This window comes from Mastigoproctus giganteus, chromosome 11, assembly GCF_048544385.1.
Source record: "Mastigoproctus giganteus isolate SK-2022 chromosome 11, ASM4854438v1, whole genome shotgun sequence".
In the NCBI taxonomy this organism is placed as follows: domain Eukaryota; kingdom Metazoa; phylum Arthropoda; class Arachnida; order Uropygi; family Thelyphonidae; genus Mastigoproctus; species Mastigoproctus giganteus.
Window position 1 is genome coordinate 122049620 of NC_143585.1, and position 20981 is coordinate 122070600.

The window sequence follows — 20981 nt, forward strand, 5'->3', positions numbered from 1 at the left end:
ATTCATTGCTAGGAAATAGAAATACCCTTCAAATCTAATTCAACATGCACTTTTCGTTGCAAGAAATAATGTCAATAACCCACATAATCATAGCACCAACCAGAACAACAAACAAAACACATTCATTGTCCTCCCCTTTCACAGTGGACTCGCCAATACAGACATGTTAATATTTTCTTCATATAATAAATTAGGGACCATGTTTAATACATATAAAGAGACACACGAATATCCAATAAGTGACATCAACAATGTTATTGTTGTTGTTATTTGGTTTTTCAGAGCATTAGCAACTAAGGCCATATTGCTCCGGGGATATGAGGTGGTCATATCCTCCGTATTTGGTGGTAACGGGCTCGAACCTCGGTCTAATCAAGAAGCATGTGTCTGTGCACTGCTGCTCCTGCCCACCTGGCTATGGAGGCGCCAACAACAAAGTTATAAATTTTAATTATAATGTCAATCCGGTTGTAACGCATGCTACATCAGGAGCACTACAGCAAAATATGGCACCACAAAAACTTCCAGTACATGTGCTTATTACCACCATAATAGCTTCAGAACTAATCAAGCTGGAACCAAACTTACACAACACGTGCACTGTCACAACCACAATCCCCTAATCGATTCAGCCATCGCAATTATTAAATTAGGATCTAGTTACAAACTTCCAACAACCCTTCACCGGTCTGGAACCTTATGCACGTCAAGTTCCCACGTGTTTTGAAATGCATTATGGGAACATATGAATTCTTTAAATACATAATTCCTTTTCTCCTATCATTACCAGCCGAAGGCGTTTTTCACGAAAGTCGCTCGTCGTGACTATTGGCTTCATCAAGTTCTCATGTTAATATTTTATAAATGTCAACCAGGGATGAGGAAGTGCACTTCTTCCTTGAGCAGATTTTAATTACAGGTTTTTAACAATTCTGTCTTTATTTATTTTAACTTCAATTAATTCATTTCCACTTCTATACCACGTAACTAAACAGAGCAATTGAAGTGAGTACCATCAATTAAGCTCTTATTGCTATTATTATTATTAAGTGTTTTTTTTTTTAACGTTCCTAAGATTAATAGCACTTTCTTTTTACATTCACCTTAAGAGCTAAATCACCTGTAATGGCAAAATTAAAGGATGCTCTTAGAGAAGACTATGGATTTCATTGTGCCTATAGTTCACTCACACACACACACACACACACACACACACACACACACACACATATATATATAAAGTACTTTTGAGTGAGAAATGCACAAAATAGGTTGAAATTTGGAAAGTTGCTATTAATATGTTTGACACTGTAGATGATTTGAAAGTTGGAAGGATAGGTTTTTGTTTTTTTTTATGAAAATTCCAAACACAAGGTATTAGAACCTATAGCACTTAGTACCGTGCATGGGTCGGAGGTTGAGAAGACAAAAGAATATATTTGCTGACATTAGACTTTAACTTGTGTAGACTGTAATTTTCAGGAAATACGTATGAAGGTAAAGGTCATTCCAGAAAACGGCAGTTGAATGAATAAACGAGGAAGAAAAGGTAGTTCTGTGAGTTTGAAGTTGGACAGTAAATGGATGTTGGTTGGTGGCAGCATGGGTTCGGACTGTTTTGAAAGAGACAGCTGGAATTACAGAAGCCCATTCAGAAGAACACTGCCCGTGGATCTGTAGTAAAGGCACGCAGCAGAAACAGAACGTCTATGAGACAGAGAGTGGAGAGAGACTGTTAGAGATGAGTCATTAATTAGCCTAACTGCCCTCTCCCTAATGGAATCTAGAAGCCTAAGAGAGGTTTTGGGGGCACTGCCCCAGATGTAGGAACAATATTCCGTGGTAGGGTGAATTTGTGATTTGTACAAAGTGAACAGCTGTTTAGAAGAAAAGTCATGCCACAAGCGAAAGAGAAAACCAAGTTTTTTAGATGCAGAGGAATCAACCTTTGTAATGTGCTTGTGCCAAGCGAGATTAGAAGTCAGGGTAATCTCCAAAAGAGATATATCATTTTGCCTAGAAATTGGGGTGTCACCAAAGACAAGCATAGGAGCAGAAGAATCCTTTTTGTGAGATATAAGACAAGACTGAGTTTTGGAAGGATTGAAATCAACTAAGTTGTCTTTGCCCCACTTGAGAATTACCTGGAGATCAACATTTAAGGAATTGGTAGAAGATTTTCGAGAAGTTGAAGCTGATTGAGCAGGACAAGGTTTCTCAAAATGGAAAGTGGAATGCAATGTGCTGTCATCGGCAAAACTATGAATAGGATTTCCAGTCAATGGAAGCTGGTCATTAATATACAAGAGGAAAAGAGTGGGGGAAAGAACTGAACCTTGGGGGACATCAGTATTAGTGGAGACGTTAGAAGACAGAGAACCATCTACCATCAACCTCAGAGAGAAAAACGGAATAACCAATTACAAAAAACTTGGAAAACCATAAGATGAAAACTTGTTTAAATGACCTTTATGCCAAACATGATTGAAAGCCTTTGAGATGTCAAGAGCAACTACTTGTGTTTCACCGAACTTTTCCATTGATTTCGTCCATAAATGGGTAACATAAGCCAGAATATCACCAGTGGATCGACACTGACGGAATCCATACTTGCGATCATTGATCAGACGGAAGGTTTCTAGATAGTTTAAGAGTTAATAATTAATTGATTTCTCCATTACTTTAGAAAGAGTAATTGCAATGGAACAATTGCAATGGAACAATAATTGGATGGGAGGAATTTTTCACCCTTTTTTGGATCTGGATATGAGCAAATTTCCATGCAGAAGGAAAAACACCTTTGGAATAAGAAAGTGAAAAAAGGCGGCAAAGAACAGGAGTAAGTTCAGTAGCGCAGGTTTTGAAACTGAGTGGAGGAAGACCACAGGAGGCATTGATTGGAGCATGCTAGGAATCACGGGAAGTATTTTACCAAGATTCTTGATACATGAGTTGGAAGTAAAATGGGATGCTAGCAGGTCAGCTATATCCTTGGCTGAAGTGACAACAGAACCATCAGGTTTTGACAGAGGTGGGCAAAAGTTGCGGCCAATAGCTTTGGCAAGAGACCAGAATGCTTGCCTACCATTAATTTAATTAATTAAAAGGATTTTATTTTGTACTGAAATTGAAATTTTATTGAAAGTAAATCGAAATCATGACTCAAAGCGGAGCAGCAAAGCAAAAGGCTCAAGCTAATGGGAATGCCGTGGCTCAGAGGAGAACTGAGGGGGGCAGTTACCCTCTGAATCACAGCCTTTTAAGATGCACTATTTCTTGATGTTTGCGGAGCAGTCAGGTATGGGACATGATACTGCCATGGGGATGTCTTTGTATGTGCGCGATGCAAGGAGTGTAAGGAAATCAGTGGACAACTCAACGTTGTTATGGGCCTATATGAGAGCTTGAAGGACAGGGTGGATGCCCTCGAAGGATTACAAATGAGGGACCCATCAAGCTCTCAGCTGCCCACACCAATGCCAGAGCTTGCACTTGGTCATCGCGCAACACAGCGGCAACCCCCAAGGGAGAATGCGCTGGTCCCAAAGGAACTAGTAGTTGTTGGTGACTCTATTGTCAGGGAAACGGGAAATATGCTTTGTAAAAAGGATAGGTGGAACAGGACCAGGGTATGTCTGCCAGGGGCAAAGGTTGATGATGTTGTAGAGCGGATATCATCTTTTAAGGGCACAAAAGGTGATATAGTTGTACACGTTGGCACTAATGATATTAAGAGTAGGAGACCGGCGGAATTACTTAACAAGTACAGGTCACTGATCAAAAAAAGCCGTGAATTAGGGTTGAATTTGTCTGCAATTCTGCCCAGACACGATAGGAGGGAGTATATGATGAGAGCCCTGTCGATCAATTCGGCCCTGGAAAGATTGTGCAGGGCTCAAGGGGTAGAATTTTTTTCAGCCTGGTCTGTACTTGTTAACAGGAGAGACTGCTTCTACAGGGATGGGATACACTTAAATAGAAAGGGTGCAAGAATGTTTGCTGATGCTATCGAGGCAGTGTTAGGTGGGTCGGAAAACTGCTAGATTGGGGGGATTCAAGGATTAATAGATTAACAGTAGCCACTGGCAGAGGAGAAAGTGATTCTTGCACTGCTTCTATTGGAATGAGCAGCAGCCTGGAAAATAAGATGCAGGATATTTCAGAGACTGCTGGGAATCATAGGGGTACAAGTGAACACATGGGTTGTGTTAGGGTGGCTAAGAGGAAGAGCAGGTGCATGTATACTTGCGTGTACACCAATGCTAGGAGTTTAGTAAATAAATTTGATGAATTTGAGGTATTGCTCAAAACATCAAAGGCAGATATTGCTGGTATTTCAGAGACGTGGTGTCACACAGATATAAGGAATGCAGAACTGGAATTTGGGGAGTACAATGTCTACAGAAAGGATAGACAGGATAGGAAGGGAAGAGGGGTTATGCTATTAGTTAAGAAACACATAAAATCCAAGGAAGTGAAGCCAGTCGACATCGCTGGACAGTGCAGTGTCGAGTCAGTTTGGTGTGACATAAGCATTGGAGATCAAAATTGAGAGTAGGAGTGTGCTATAGGCCTAATGACTGTGATGAGTATAATAAGAAACTGTACAGAGAAATAGTGGGCCAGTAAATCAGAGAGTCTTATAATGGGGAAATTTTAATTTCCCAGATATTGACTGGAATTTGGGAGCTGGTCACTCACACACTAGCAAGGCTTTTGTGGATTTATTGGATGATTGTTTTCTACATCAGCATGTTCGGGAGGCAACTAGAGGGAGTAATACTCTTGATTTGATTATCAGTAGTGATTCTTCATGCATTAAGAATCTGCAGATAAATGAACCATTAGGTGGCAGAGATCACAGTGTTCTGAAGTGGGAGTTACTCAAAGAGGTAACTACCATTAGGGGTAAAGGGAAGGGGTATTGCTTTCGTAAAGGCGACTACGATGAACTGAGAGAATATTTAAATTCTATACAGTGGGATCAACTGATGTGTTACCAACAGAAAATTCAAAATGAGAAGCATTCAAAGAACTTGGAAGCTACTAGGCTTTACATACCAACTAAGAAATATTGTTCAAGGTTTAGGCCCAAATGGATGTCAGATGAACTAATGAGGCATATGGCAGAGAAGAAAAATGCATGGGATACATATAAATTATCACGTGACACAGAAGCCTATGATAGATACAAGTTGATCTGTAACCAAGTTACAAAGGAGGTTAGGCAGGCGAAGGCAGATTACGAGAGATCCTTGGCAAGGATGCGAAGAAAAACAGCAAAGAGTTCTTTACTTATGTAAACTCTAGAAGGAAGGGGATGAATCAGATTGGTCCACTTGATATCGATGGGTCAACTGTTGATGACCCTGCTCAGGTAGCTAACAAACTAAATGAATATTTTGCATCGACATTCTCACATGAGGAGTTATTCAGCGAGGGGAATGCCAGAGGTGTGTTCAACTCTAGCAGTAAGCTAGAGAATCTTGTAATAACTGAAAGTAAAGTAGAGGAGAAATTGTTGAAGATAAACACAAGAAAGGCACCTGGGGTGGATGGGATCTATCCAGTTATATTAAAGGAGGCAGCAAAGGAAGTAAGCAAACCCTTAGCCATAATTATGAGAGCTTCCTTGGACTCAGGGGAGGTACCCATGGACTGGAGATGTGCAAATGTGACCCCAATTCACAAGGGAGGATCAAAGGCTGACACAAGTAATTATAGACCTGTGAGTTTAACTTCTGTTCCCGGAAAATTAATGGAGGCACTGGTTAAAGAAGCACTGCAGGATCATCTAGACAAGACTTCAGTTATAGCTCGGACACAGCATGGTTTTGTTAAGGGGAAGTCTTGCCTGACCAATTTGATTGGATACTGTGATGCAGTCACAAAAGAACTGGATGCAGGGAATAACTTTGATATTATATACTTGGATCTTAGAAAGGCTTTTGATACTGTTGCACATGGAAGACTGCTGCACAAATTGGAGCAGTGTGGCATTGGAGGCAAATTGCTGCTATAGATAAAGGGGTGGTTGAGGGAGAGAAGACAGAGAGTGGTAATCAATGGACATTGCTCATTGTGGTCTAATGTTATTAGTGGAGTCCCTCAGGGTTCAGTATTGGGTCCTTTATTGTTTTCTGTATTTATAAATGATATTGATGATGGTATATCAAGCTTAATGTCCAAGTTTGCAGACGATACGAAGGTTGGCAGGGTTGTCAAGGACACTACTGACACTATGCTGCTGCAACAGGATCTGGAAAGGTTGAGCAGATGGGCTGAGAGGTGGCAAATGAAGTTTAACATTGACAAATGTAAAGTACTACATATGGAAAACAGCAACCCCAGAGCAACGTATCAAATCTGTGATACTACACTGACAGTGGTAGAGAATGAAAAGGACCTGGGGGTAATTGTGCAGGCAGATATGAAGTTCTCTGAGCAGTGCAGACGGGCAGCAAGAGTAGCTCATGGTGTATTGTCAATGATATATAGGAATTTTTCTAGCAGGGATAAGGAGGTGATCATTCCCTTGTATAAGGCAATGGTCAGGCCACACCTAGAGTACTGTATACAGGCCTGGAGGCCTCATTTCAAGAAGGATGTAGAGCTGCTGGAACGAGTACAGAGAAGGGCAACAAGATTAGTGAATGGAACAAAGGGGTGCTCTTACGAAGAAAGGCTTAAGTTTTGCGAATTACAGTGTCTGGAGACTAGGCACCAGCGAGGTGATCTGATAGAGGTGTACAAAGCCTTGAATGGTTTGAGCATGCTCAATGCTGATGGGATTCTTCCTCTTGCTCAGAATAATCACCTGAGAGCACATAAATTCAAATTGGGGAAAGACAGATGTAGGATAGATTTGCGGAAATTTGCCTTTAGCCAGCGGGTGGTTGGTAGGTGGAACAGACTTCCATCCCTTGTCGTGGAAGTTGATAGCCTAAATAAGTTTAAGGCTCAGCTGGACAGGTATTTCGAACGAACAGAGGGGTGAAGTGGAAGTGGTTATTTTTTATTTATTTATTTTACTTTATTTATTTTTTTTTTTTTTTGGATGATGCTGCATAAGCTTGCTTTCTTGCATCAAATGCCTCTACTAATGCTAATGCTAATTAGTGCAAGAAGTAAGTTTTCTACTCTTAGCCAGTTCAAAATCTAGTTTGGACTGCTTTACAATTGTTGTGAGCTCTGGTGTAGGCAGAAAATGAAACTGAAGAATTGGAAACAGGCCAATTACTACTATATGCAACACTCTTCTCTTAAACAGCCTTAGCACATTTATTAGAAAACCAAGGTTTAGATTAAGGACAGCGCCTCCGATCCAGGTGGGAAGGAGCAGCAGTGCGTAGCACACACGCTTCTTGATTAGACCGGGGTTCGAGCCCGTCACCACCAAATACGAAGGATGCGGAAAGGTCACGAAATGACCACCGCATATCCCGGAGCAATATGGCCTTAGTTGCTAATGCTCCTAAAAAAAATCAAATAACAACAGATTAAGGACAAGATTTAAAGGTGGAGTGTGGAATAAACGATTCCACACTCCACCAAATGCCAAAAGAACACGAGGTTAGGAATAAACATGAGATAAAGGCTCCATTAGAGATAATCACCAAGTTGTGGTCTGAGGTGCCTAAAGGACCACTCACTTTGACCATATATTTAGAAGGGTTTTTTATGAGAAAAAGATCAAGCGCGTTGGCTGTATGGGTAGGATTGTCCGGTACTCTTGTAGGTAAATGAACAGTCTGTGCGAGGTCATTAGTAATTGCAAAAGCCTCGCCATCACAACCAGCTGGGTCAGTGTGACTAGAAAACGGAAGCCAGCTGGAGTTGTGAACATTAAAATCACCAAGGAAAATTACCTCGCTGTTAGGAAAGTTGGACTGGAGAAAGTCAAGCTGCAAAGAGAGGAAGTCAAAGAGCTCCATATGATTAGTGGATTTGGGAGAACAAGAGAGACAACAGATGAATTTGAAAGAATGAGGTAGAGAGATTTTAAGCTAGAGAAGATTGAAAAGAGGAAATTCAAAATTACCAAGTCTCTGACAGGGAATATTGGAATGGATATATGCACAAGTACCACGTTTGAGGCGAAAGGAGTAATACAGCAAATAATTTGGGCAGCTGAGATGAGCAGTGGTTGAATCAACCAATAACTGAGATTCTGTCAGCAAAAGTACATGGAGTGTGGCAGACTGTAAGTGGAAATGGACATAATACCAAGTGATTTAGATATTTTCACAGATAAGTTTACTCCATTCGTTTGACAATTCATGGTGTATTCAGTAGTAAGAAAATGTGTTTCGGGGCGGGGGGGAGGACATGCTGTATGAAGTAATGAAATTTTTGGATACTGTAAGTGGAAATGGACATAATTGCGATTAGAACTGAGACCACATATTTGTGAAATGAACTTCCTAGTTCATTTCCTAGGAAGTGTTTATGAGGTTTAGATATTTTTGCAGATAAGTTTGCTCTATTAGTTTGACAATTCATGGTGTATTCAGTAGTAAGAAAAAGTGGGTGGGGGGGACATGCTCTCTAAAGTAATAAAATTATTGGATATGGCGTACACATGATAAGAATATACCCAGATACTTAACATAATGTGGCCTCGACAATGCCCCTACATACTCTGACTCCCTCCAGTCACTATCTGGTAGAGTAGAGGCAGCAAATTTATACACTAGCTGATCTGGAAGCCTCCTAGAGAGTTACCAATAGGTTTGGTCCGGTGTACTAACTAGCAGTCGGCCTGCGAACACCGTTTTATAGCTGTACTCTCGAAATGTAAGGAAGTTTGGATCTAGCCATAGTGTTCATCATAACTTCAAAGGACATCAATCGTACTGTATGATGGAAGGGATGGGGAGGGTTGACTGGAACTTTGCTCTGGAGACTAAACATGGGTTCCACCCTTCAAACCTCCAATAAGTAAAGTGGTGGTATTGCACCGGTTGATGAGAATCATCTACCACCTAGTATTGCCTGATAACACAGAGGGGTGGCATTCCTCTGTGTGTGGGCGCCACACCTCAAGTCCTGCTTACCTTGGTTCACACCTGGGTGGTCACCCACAGCGTGCTTGCGGATGGGGATTATAATTACTAACAGTCCCACAATCGTGAAGGTGCAAGCAGAGGATTTGGCTGTCACAGACCATCCAGACTTCACCTAAATTAGGTCCACTTGACTTGAGTGTCACCCAAATATCAGTTCCATCAGCATTTTAGACTCCCAGATAACAAGCACAGCTTGTCTGGCATATCTGAAAGGATGTCTGCAACAGCCTCAAGGACTAGTTAATCAGAACTAGTCTATGTTGCTTCAGATTGACTTGGATTTATTACAAATGTGATGTGAAGAATATCAAATACTGCCAAATGTAAGATATTGAACCGAAAGTGCTAATTCATGAGTTACTAATTTGTGATGAAAAAGATTTGGGGGGGGGGGCTAAGATATATGAAGCTTATCATATCGTAGACATACTACCAAGAGTGCCAATGGTACCTTATCAGTGATTTATTGGACTTTTGCAAGTAGGGAAAGGGATGCCAATATTTCTGTATAAGGCATTGGTGAGCCATACTTGGAATATTATATTTATTTCTGGAATGCTACGCCGACCGGGCTAGCCGAGTGGGTAAAGTACCTGCCCGGCAACCCAAAGTCGCGGGTTCAATTCCCGCCTCGGGCTTGGATCAAAGTACTGCAAAAACCTTGGGAGGTGCAATATGGCCATAGAAGCCGATGCGCCAACAACTACCAAATCAAAAAAATCAAAAAATCTGGAATGCTACACCAAAAAAATGGAGAGGCTTCTAGAAAGGATTGAAATAAGGTAACTAAATTGTGACTCTTATGAAATAATTATTGTTAATATGGAAACAGATTTACTTAAAGCTCTGAAGAAGGGGGACAGATAAAGTGAATAAAGGAAGTATATTCTCAGGTAGGAGAGATTATTGGAATAAATTACTTACAAAAGTGGAAATGGATGGTTGCTTTTGGATATTAGTAAAAAGTGTGATTGATTGGATTCCCTCCCCCTATTCTCATATGCAAATAAGTCTGCTTTTATCTTTTGGCCATTCTAATTCTAATAGGAATATTGACAAGTGTATCTGTTCTGTAGTAGTGCTCAGATAATTACAATAACTATGCCTACCACCACATTTCTCATACAAAGGAAAATGCAGATATTCATTAAAAATAAATAAACAATATATTTGTTTATTTATTTTTAATCCTAGTTCTTATGAAAGAATTTTTCTTTCTGTTATGTATAGGAACAAGGGCAGATTTCAAATCATTCCAAAAGTTTGCTGTCCAGGTATTTCGAAGACTGTTAATCTTTTTACAGATAGAAGAGCAAGGAAATTAATTGTTGCATTGTGTGATGAGGTCTTGTGACTGACTGGAACATAACCAGGTTGGCTGATCATTAGAATGGATTTCAGTAGGATATGTGCAGTACTATTCTGATTATAGGTGAAAGTTTACCTTGTGTGGGCAATGATGCCCAAATCATTTCAGAAATGACAACGAGAGGGTGTCTTGTGCAGACGAACTTTGAACACTGTTACCTTCATTTTTACCTACATGTTACCTACAAATTTACATTTTCTGTGTGTGATACTATGAATTGTGTCTGTGTTACTGTACACAGTAGAACGTTGTTTTTGTTACGTTCACCATTTTCAAAGTGAATACTGTACTGATATCACAGATTATACCGCCGTTTTACAATTATTTTAAATTAAAAACCCCTCATACAGAGATGAAAAGAACAACATTAAAGCTTAGTGACAAACTTGATATAATCCAAACTACTACGTTAGGTCACTTGAAAAGTTAAAACATATACCCATGTGTATTGTGTCTGTAAATTGAGTGTGTTATCTGGTCCATTTGCCTGTTTTTCTGGACGAAAAACCCCAGCTTCTGGGGGCGGGGGGGGGGAGAATTTGCTGTGTATGCCTGAAACTGACAGATTCAGCCATGGAGTGAAAAAAAAGCCCATAAAAGTTCCTTGCGTCATCAATAGGATTCGAACCTGGCCTTTTCCACCCAGTATGGGGGAGATGATGACGATACTACCATGCAGACTAACTTGATATAATAAAGAAAATAGAACTGAGCATAGGTAGTGTATTAATGGCAGAATATAACAATAGATCATCAAAATGTCAGTTTTTTTTATGTGCAGTTAACAAAATTGCAATCTTAATCTCTCTATTTCTTATTTAGCCTCATTATTTCTCTATTAAATATATTAAAAATAAAACTTTCTAGATAATGGAAAAAATCTAAATAACAGCACCTTGAATCCCTGAAGGTGCCATTCTTCTGAAAGTCTACTGTATACAGTATTGTAAATATACAATGACATTGCTCAAATTTGGCAGGAACACTCTGGTAAATAAATAAATTAAAAAAAAAAAAAGTACTTTATATTGTGAAGCTAATTGAAATGTCTTTTAATAAGATGCCAAAGAAATACAATGTAAAATTTCAGAAGACACATATGCAAGATTTTCCATGTGTCATAGTCTGAAAGAGGTAACATGCTTGCCTTGTATACCATAGGTAACTGTGATTTTTCAATTTCAAGTGGCAGAAAATGCAAACAGATAAATGGCAGTATTCAGTGCATAGAAAGAAATGCAAAAATACACATATCATTTCACAGTGATGACAATGTCATATTTGCATCATTTCTCATAGGAAGAGCACAATCTTCCTATGAGTTATGCTGATCGTGCAGGCACATTGTTCAGAAATGTTTTTCCATATCAAAATTGCAAAAACACAGTTGGGGAATAATCAAAACAATGAATGGGTATCACTACCCCCTTCTCCATGCATTGAAACTGCATGGAGGAGGGGCTAGTGGTGGCTTTGAAAAACGGTTTTTGATTGCTATAGATGCTAGTAATCAAAGTGATTCCAAACTATATCCCATTGTGGTGATCTTTTGTAATTATTAAAAAAAAAAAAAAAAGTCAAATCAAAAGCAGCTTGCTCCCAGTGGCCAACATTGCAAGATAATTTTACAGGGCACAACATTGAACACCTGAATAATCTGAAATCACAGGGGATTTCTTCAAAAACTGTCTAGCACAGTGTTGATAACAACCCTGTCATAGTAGGCCTAAAAGTTAAGAGTACAGGGAGATTACGAACCTAAGGGGGCATAAATTCAAATTAAGAAAAGACAGATGTAGAATAGATGTGCAGAAATTTGCCTTTAGCCAGCAGGTGGTTAATTGCTGGAACAAACTTCCATCTGTCATTGTGGAAGTTTGATAGGTTGAATAAATTTAAGGAGGAACTGGACAGGCATTTGTAGGGAATGGTGTGATTTTTTTTTTTTTTTTTTGGCTGATGCTGCATAAGCTCATACACTTGCTTTCTTGCATCACATGCCACCTACCATTAAAAGAGGTTGAGTTTGAGCACTATGATAATAGGCTCTCCTTGTCATATTATTAATTTGTGTGCTGAAAGGGAACTAAATGCCTTCCTGTGAAAGAGAATGAACCCATCATAGACAATTGCTACTATCTAAAAAGAAAAGTGCTAAAAGGAAAGATATATTTTAACAATTTCAACTGATGCATGTCACTGAAGTAAAAAAAGATTTGGAAGCATGTGTGTGTGTACACATGTGGGCTTTTTTTTTTTAGTTAAAAGTGCAACCAGGCTGGTAGAACAGTGTCAGAAATTTTGAAGGAAGACAGACTGGACTTCAGAAAAGAACTTCTGGTAAACACAATCCTAAACAGTCTAAGCAAGCTAATAATTCTAGGGTTGTTATCCTTGCACATATTGAAAGTCTGTTCGTGTTTCATTCTTCTGACTTGAAAAAACGATTTGCTTGTGTTTTTTTTTGTTTTTTTTTTACATTATCCCAGCATAGCTCTTCAGTCTAGTATATTTCACATACACATATTGAAATCATTACTCCAAAAATTTTTTTATAAGATGGGGAAAATCCTACTTAGCAAACAAGTTTTCAACAGCTCATAAAACATATTACTTATAAAACTCAGAGAAAGTACATATCTATTCTGATGACAAAAAACAGATTCAGCTTGTAGGTGCTGCAGCAGTTTCTTCCACCTTCTCAGTAGCTGTCTCTTGCTATTGAATGCAGTATTTATACTGCAGAATTGTTTGCAATAAAGCCAGCTCTAGATGACATAAACAACAACCATACCAAGCAGTCTCTGATATATACAGATTCCTTAAGTGCAATCACTGCCATTCAATGTACTTTTCTCTCTCTCTCTCTCTCTCTCTCTCTCTCTCTCTCTCTCTCTCTCTCTCTCATCCCATTCTTAAAGAGATTTGCTCAAAATTATGTCACTATCAAACAGCCAACAAGATGGTTACCTTCTGCTGGATTACAGTTATGTTGGTATCTCAGGTAATAAATGTGCAGATGACGCTGCTAAACATTGCAACACTCTATCTTTCTGTCAACTGAAAGTACCCTACATTTACTACAAATCCATTATTAAAACAACATGTAGAAAATGGTCTCAACTCTGATAAACTCAAATCAGTAATAGACTGCTGCAGATAACAAAAAAGAGCCATAGTTGTGTGCATCTAGGTTCAGAAGCAGCAAGAAGTGATTCTGACAAGACAAAAATTCTGACGAACCTACGGGGACATAAGTTCAAATTAAGAAAGGATAGATGTAGAATAGATGTGCGGAAATTTGCCTTTAGCCAGCGGGTGGTTAATTGCTGGAACAAACTTCCATCTGTCGTTGTGGAAGTTGATAGGTTAAATAAATTTAAGGAGGAACTGGACAGGCAATTGGAGGGTATGGTGTGATTTTTTTTTTTTTTTTTGGCTGATGCTGCATAAGCTCCCACACTAGCTTTCTTGCATCAAGTGCCACTACTACTACTGCATTGGCCATTCTCATCCAACTCATCTGTATTTGCTTAATGGAGGGAATCCTCTGTTTCTTTTGCCAGTTGCAACTAACAATAAAGCATATTCTCATTGAATGTCTCCAACAATCAGCTATCCAAAAATCAAGCTTTAGCTCCCTATCCAACTTGCAGGAACCCTTCATTTTATCATTCTTGCCAATGATGGAAATTTCAGAGAACTGTTTAACTATTTGAAATGCATAAATTTGTATAATTGTCTCTGATCATAATAACATGTAGAATTAGTCAAAAGAAAATCATTAAGAGGCCCTTGTGCCAAAACCCCCAAAAACAACAACAGTTGAAGAATGTTGTGTGCAAATTTATTTTACCAACAGTTTTTAACTCTTCCACTTCCATTTTGGAAATTTATTGATTACCATAGCAGACTAAATCAGAATGATGATTCTGTCTTAATCATAGGCATTTCTACTACCAGGGTCATGGAGAGTCAAAAAAAAAAAAAACTGTTCTTTTGCTTAGTGAGGAAGTACTTTATGGTTACATATGACTACATGTTGCACAAGCTTCAGTTGAAAAATGATGAGGCAGCACAAATTTTATCAAGTGGAAAACTGATATGTAAAAATTCAATTTAGAAATTCACAAAATTTTTTTTAAAAAATCCAATTTTAACGTAGTTTTATTTATTATTTCCTTGTGAAAAATTGTTTTGCAAAAATATAGAGAAATTGGGTTGAAATTTTCATGGATAAATATTTTTCATTTTACTTGATGTCATTAAAGATAAAGAATTAATGAGCAATAAGATCTGTGGCATCAGTTCAGTAAGTTTCAATGTGAAACCTACCATATGCTGTTATATATATGTATTTAAAAGAAGAAAAGAAAACTGATCTACAGTGGTTCCTTCCTTCACTGGGGAACTAACAAGTACACAAGTAAACTTGAAATATAACAAACTATATGCTTAGCAGTCTTACAATTCCTTATAGCAGTGCTCAGTGTGAGAAAATATTCAGCCAGTCTAGCTGGTATTAGTTGTTCTTCCTTGAATTTATTAAAACTACTTCCACCTATCCTACAACGATTCCTCAATTTGAATTTGTATCACCTCGTGTGTAGTCTAAGCAAGAAGAAATATTCCATGAACGCTGAGCTTACTCAATCATTCAAAGCCTTAAACACCTCAAATCAGATCTCATCACAGGTGCCTCATCCAAGCACTGCAGTTTACTGAACTGAAGCCTTTTCTTGTAAGAGCACCCTTTTGTTCACTCAAAAATCTCATTGCTTTTCTTTGCATCCATTTTAACAAATCCACATCCTTCCACAAATTAAACTTTCCAGACCTTTATGTAGTACTCAAGATGTGGCCTAACCATTGCCTTATACAAAGAGATCAAAATTCTTGATGCTTATTTACTTGAATCTTGGCGCCTCCGTAGCCAGGTGGGAAGGAGCAATAGTGCGAACCGGGGTTCGAGCCCGTCACCACCAAATACGGAGGATGCGGAAAAGTCAGGGAATGACCACCGCATATCCCAGAGCAATATGGCCTTAGTTGCTAATGCTCCTAAAAACCAAATAACAAACAAACAAACAACTTGAATCTTAAGTTGGTGTGAAGATTGTACAAGGAATACAGAATTGGAATTTGGGAATTACAATGTGCATAGAAAGGGAGGAGGAATTATGCTGTTAGTTAAGAAACACAAAATCTAAGGAAGTGCATCCGATTGTTGTGGGTGGGCAGTGCAATGTTGAGTCAGTTTGGTGTTGACATAAGCACTGGGAAAACAAAATTGAGTAGGAGTATATTATAGGCCTAATGACTCTGACGAGTACAACAAACAACTGTACAGTGAAATAAGAGTGGGCCAGTAAATTGGATTGTTTTATAATGGAGGATTTTAACTTCCCAGATATTGACTGGAACTTGTGGGTTGGTCACTCGCACACTAGAAAGACTTTTGTGAATTTATTAGGTGATTGTTTTTTACAGCAGCATGTTCAAGAGGCAACCAGAGGGAGTAATACTATCTCTTATAACAACCTGCAATCAGTATCAGGCAAATATGGAGCTAAATTGAAAGAAAAAATGGAGAAAGTCATTTCTCCATTTTCTCCACCAGGAGAAAAGATTACACCAGTGTAATCTTTTCTCCTGGTGTCTCTTGATTATTGTCATTATGTTCAAAATACTGGCTGACCACATTCGTTGATATCAAAAGGTCTTTCTCAGCTCAGAAACTAATTCTGACAACTTAGAAAATTTGTGGTGTTTGTTGTAATGTTTACATGCAAGTTCATTTTAATTATTTTTGTAAGAATGCTTAATTTATTGTTGCAAAAATATGCTAAATTATTTAAACATAATAAATACATGCTTCTCTTTCCTTTGTCACCTGAAGAAAGAAAGAAAATGTTAATAGTTGGCTGTCGAGAACTCCCAACCCATTTAAACCTTTATGGGATGAAATTAAAAGGGTTTCCAAGCAGCACAATGCCTCCGATATTGATTGTTTCATCATCTCTCATGTTATGATTAGTATTTTGGCTTGGGAATAGAGGTATCCTTGAATTTGTTGGGGTTAGGTTCCTGGGGGGAAAGGCACAAATGGAACCCTTTATATTATGGAGTCAATCAGAAATCACAGGGTTAAGTTCTGGGCACCAAAAATATTACCTACCATTTTGCATCGATTGTTTTATTTTATTAGCATTCTTCATAGTTGTAGTAATAGTCGATGGAGGCATATTCATAGCCCTACACACATTAGGGCAGCTTTCACCAGATTCCATCTTCCAAATATTGCACTAGGATTCAGTGAACTTCTTTTACCAGACATGGCATCTTTTTATTCTATTAAATTAAAAACTTTATAACGCAAAAACTGCACACGGATATTAATTTATTAATAGCACAATTAAAAAAAAATGTTAGTGTAATAAATTTCCAACATGTGCAAATAATGTAAACAACAACCAGCTGATTGCTTCACCTCATGAACCTTTACCACCCACATCCACGAGTGGCTACTTTGAGGGTGGGAATCTTTCTCATCTCTGATAAGGATGCACTAATTACTGATTGTCTCAGACTGTCCTAAATCACGTGAACAGTGCATGATACATAGCACAGTATGATGCCAATAAATTTTGTCTGACAATTTTAAACTTTCGAATTATAAAAAAATTCCCAAAAAAAAAAAAAAAATGCAAAAATAAATAAATAAAAATGGCGTGGTTAGTGATCGAGCCGGTCACCACCAAATACGGAGGATGCGGAAAGGTCAGAGAATGACCACCGCATATCCTGGAGCATTATGGCCTTAGTTGCTAATGCTCCTAAAATCCAAATAACAACAACTTCTGCTTACACCCCATTCTATTTTCTTTATTATATCAACTTTAGTCTGCACAGGTAGCACAGTGATATCACCACCATCCTCCCCACACCAGCTGGAAAAGGCCTGGGTTTGAATCCCAGCGATGATGCAAGGAACTTTTATAGGCTTTTTTTTCACTCCGTAACTGAATTCGTGGGTCTCAGGTGTAGATAGCAAAGTGTTTTTTTTTTTTTTTTTTTTTCCCCCCCCAGAAAGGGTTTTTCGTGCAGCAAAACAGTCAAATCGACCAGATAAAACACTCAATTTACAGATAATACACATGGGTATATGTTTTAACTTTTCAGGTGACCCTAACGTAATAGTTTGGATTATATCAAGTTTATCACTAAGCTTTAATGTTGTTCTTTTCTTCTCTGTATGATGTTTATTAACTTTACGAGCCATAGTGAGGAGTTTTTAATTTAAAATAAATGTTAAACTGCGTTATAATCCGTAATATCAGTACAGTATTCACTTTGAAAATGGCAAACGTAAACAAATACAGTAATTACATGACTTATTTTCTTTTTTTTTTTTTTTTCGGCACTGCAAGGTACCTGCACTGTATGTATACATCCGATCTCAATGTGCCATTATTTCAACATTCTACTGTGTGTGTATATATATATATATATTTTTTTTTTTTCTTCCCTTCTTTGTGCCCATTAAAAATTTTTGAAAGTTTGCCTTCTTTTGCTCATATGACAAGTGACCTATATTCTAGGATTTTTGTATGGGTTACTTTATGGTAAGTATGTACTCATTTGAAAAAAACTTTCCTAGCACAATTTCTTACTTTAAGGCAATAGTTGATAGAATTTATGATATATGTAAAATACAGCATTTTCTAGAGCACTATTTCCCAATTCTTGGTTTAAAAATGGAGGGCAGGTGCAGTGAACTTTGAATACCAATTCAGAAGTTTTGGGACCCATTGCTGTAAAATCTGATATTTTCTATGAAGTGCTATGGGGGGGGGGTTGGAGGGAAAACTTAATTTTTACTTTGTATGGTTTATTTCATTTAGATTATCATAATGATGAAGATGAAGATTACATTGAATCTGCTTTTGATTCTGGTGGTTGGTCACAAATTGGAAAATATACTCAAGAAATACAACATATACCAAAAAAATCACGCCTTGTATGACAGTTTTCGATCTTAGCAATAAATTTCCTATGTTATATGCAAACTGTATATTAAATCATTTTGCCAAATAATTTGTCCACAGTTTTGTTGTTGGACTTGTAATATATATATAATGCTATTAGAAAATTTAGTTAATTACTACTTGGTAAATCTGCCAATAAGTATGAGGCATTGAGTGAGAGCTGCAAGTTGTTTTTATCTATTTAACATTTTTTGCATTCATCAAAAATTTAAATTTAACGTAATGGATCGTTTCAAAACATTGTTATTACCTTTTATAAATGTGCTGCATATACTGTAACTATTTTCCAGTGTGATGGTGTGAGTTTATACTTATGTTAGAACTGTACTGACATATTTTACAACTTTTACTACTAAAACGTTTGGGACTGTAGTATTTATGTTACTGCCCAGATATTCTGATGGCTGCAATATTCTTATTGTATCACCAGACATCAAATTGTTAAATATGTTTAATATTATTTTATTGTGGACAGGTGCTCTGATAACAGTAAACTGATGTATTGTCTTATCAGTCCATTAAAATATTTCTTCACTTTCACTGTTTCTTTACATTTATGCTCACACACTTATGTTGGCTGTGCATTAGCAATATTCTCTTGTTTAGGAATGCACTGATGAAGGCTCAAAGTCAGGAACAGCTGCTATAAGATTGCAGTTCATAACACATGCTGATCAATTTGAGTGCCTGCAAGGGTGGAATGGGTCAGCATCAAGATCTTTCTGATTTTGAATGTGGAATGATTGTGGGGGTAACACTTGCATATGCCAACATCTCAACAACAGCCAATGTGGTTCCTGTTCTGTGGTGAGTGTCATGTGTCTCATCTCATACCACAGCAGTGACACAGTACAGTGGCCTAGCTAACCACTTGGTACAGCGTAGGAATAGCACGCCTGTATATACTGACAGTCGACAGCTACCCATGCTCACTGTGAGATATAAGAAACTGTGCCTTGAATGGGCATGTCAGCATCAATGTCAGGACCACCACCATGTGGAAATCTGTTGCCTGGTCTGATCTATCCCACTTCCAACTCTGTTATGCCATTGGGCATATCTGCACTTGGATGCACTGTTGGGGTTGGGTAATATTTTATTGGCATGCGCCTTTGTCTGTTAATCAACGGCTCAATGAGAATACCTATACCTTTCTCTCATCGCTGACTGAGTATATGACAGTGTATAGAGACAACTCCAGTGTCTATTAGCAAGACAACACACCTTGCTACATGCCCAGCAGGTTACTAATTGGTTTCAGGAACATGAAAAAGAATTCTCCATTCTCTCATGGTTGCCTGACTCGCCCAATTTTACCCAAATGTTTGGGACCTGCTGGAGAAGGACATTCGATGCTACAGTCATCCACCTGACAATATGCAGGCATTTCTGGACGTTGTACAATGCATGGGTAGCACTATCACAGGACACTCTGAAACAGTGTCATGTCAGTGCCAAGACATGTACAAGCAAAAGATGGTGGTCCCACAAGGTATTAGGTAGGTGTTACTAATACAAAGTCAACTCATTGTATATAAACAATCATTATTTCAATTTTATAGGTCAGTGAATTCCCCAGTTTACAAACTTTTTTTATCTAACAAACCTTTACATGACTTAAGCATTTGACAGTAAAATAGGTAAAACTGAAATATTTTCAGCTTTTATATATCATATTTAATGTGGGTGTGCTGTACATGTAGTTAATTTTGGAACACTGTTTAAATTATATTTTTTAGTGAAATGTCCTATCAAGCATATGTGATGAAAGTACAAATTACCAACAATATCTTTTGGAAAGAGTGATTTCTGTTTTCAATAGTTTAATTTAGAACTGGGGGGAGCTTGCTATTATTTTCCAAGTAGTGATGTTTCCAGTGTGTAAATAAGCAACATTTTCATACTTTTATCGCATTATTATTATGCTATTATTTTCCAAGTAGTGATGTTTCCAGTGTGTAAATAAGCAACATTTTCATACTTTTATCGCATTTGTACAAGGTCAAGAGTTTTACCAGGCTATTTTTCAAGGAGAGATGATATAATGATTATATATATATACAGTAAGTGCCAGTTATAGTGATCACATTTGCAAATTGAATTTTGATTCTAATAAGTGAAAATCGATAAATATTATCCAGAGGCTATAAAAATAAAGATTTAAACCCAAATTTACACTTTATTGCCAATTAAGATACATAAAAATCGGCAATATTCTTCCGATTTTTACGTTCCGGACAAAATAAAAATAAATTTATACTTACGTACATGGCTTAATTAATATACATATTAATTAAACAACACTTGTAATATGATTATAATTTAAAATAGTCGCTTATTTTATATTGCTTTAAATTATCACTACAAAGTTTGCCGTTTTGTAACTGGAATTTGTTCGGGTTCATCTTCATTTTCCTCCTTCTTGGCAAAATTATCAGTAACAGACTGGGCAATTTCTTCATCTGTTAAATAGGGAGATATTTTAGAGAATTTTAT

The 20981-nt window shown here is 37.7% G+C and overlaps 1 protein-coding gene across 1 annotated transcript in view; it reads left to right on the plus strand.

Moving 5' to 3' along the window:
- The window catches only part of LOC150078404 (uncharacterized), a 160563-nt gene extending 142100 nt beyond the window's left edge, over positions 1 to 18463 (plus strand). Inside the window, exon 10 of the mRNA XM_090384554.1 lies at positions 18342 to 18463. Coding sequence (XP_090240680.1) covers positions 18342 to 18463 — 122 coding nt within the window. The remainder of the gene's footprint in view (positions 1 to 18341) is intronic.
- The last annotated feature ends 2518 nt before the right edge of the window (positions 18464 to 20981 follow it).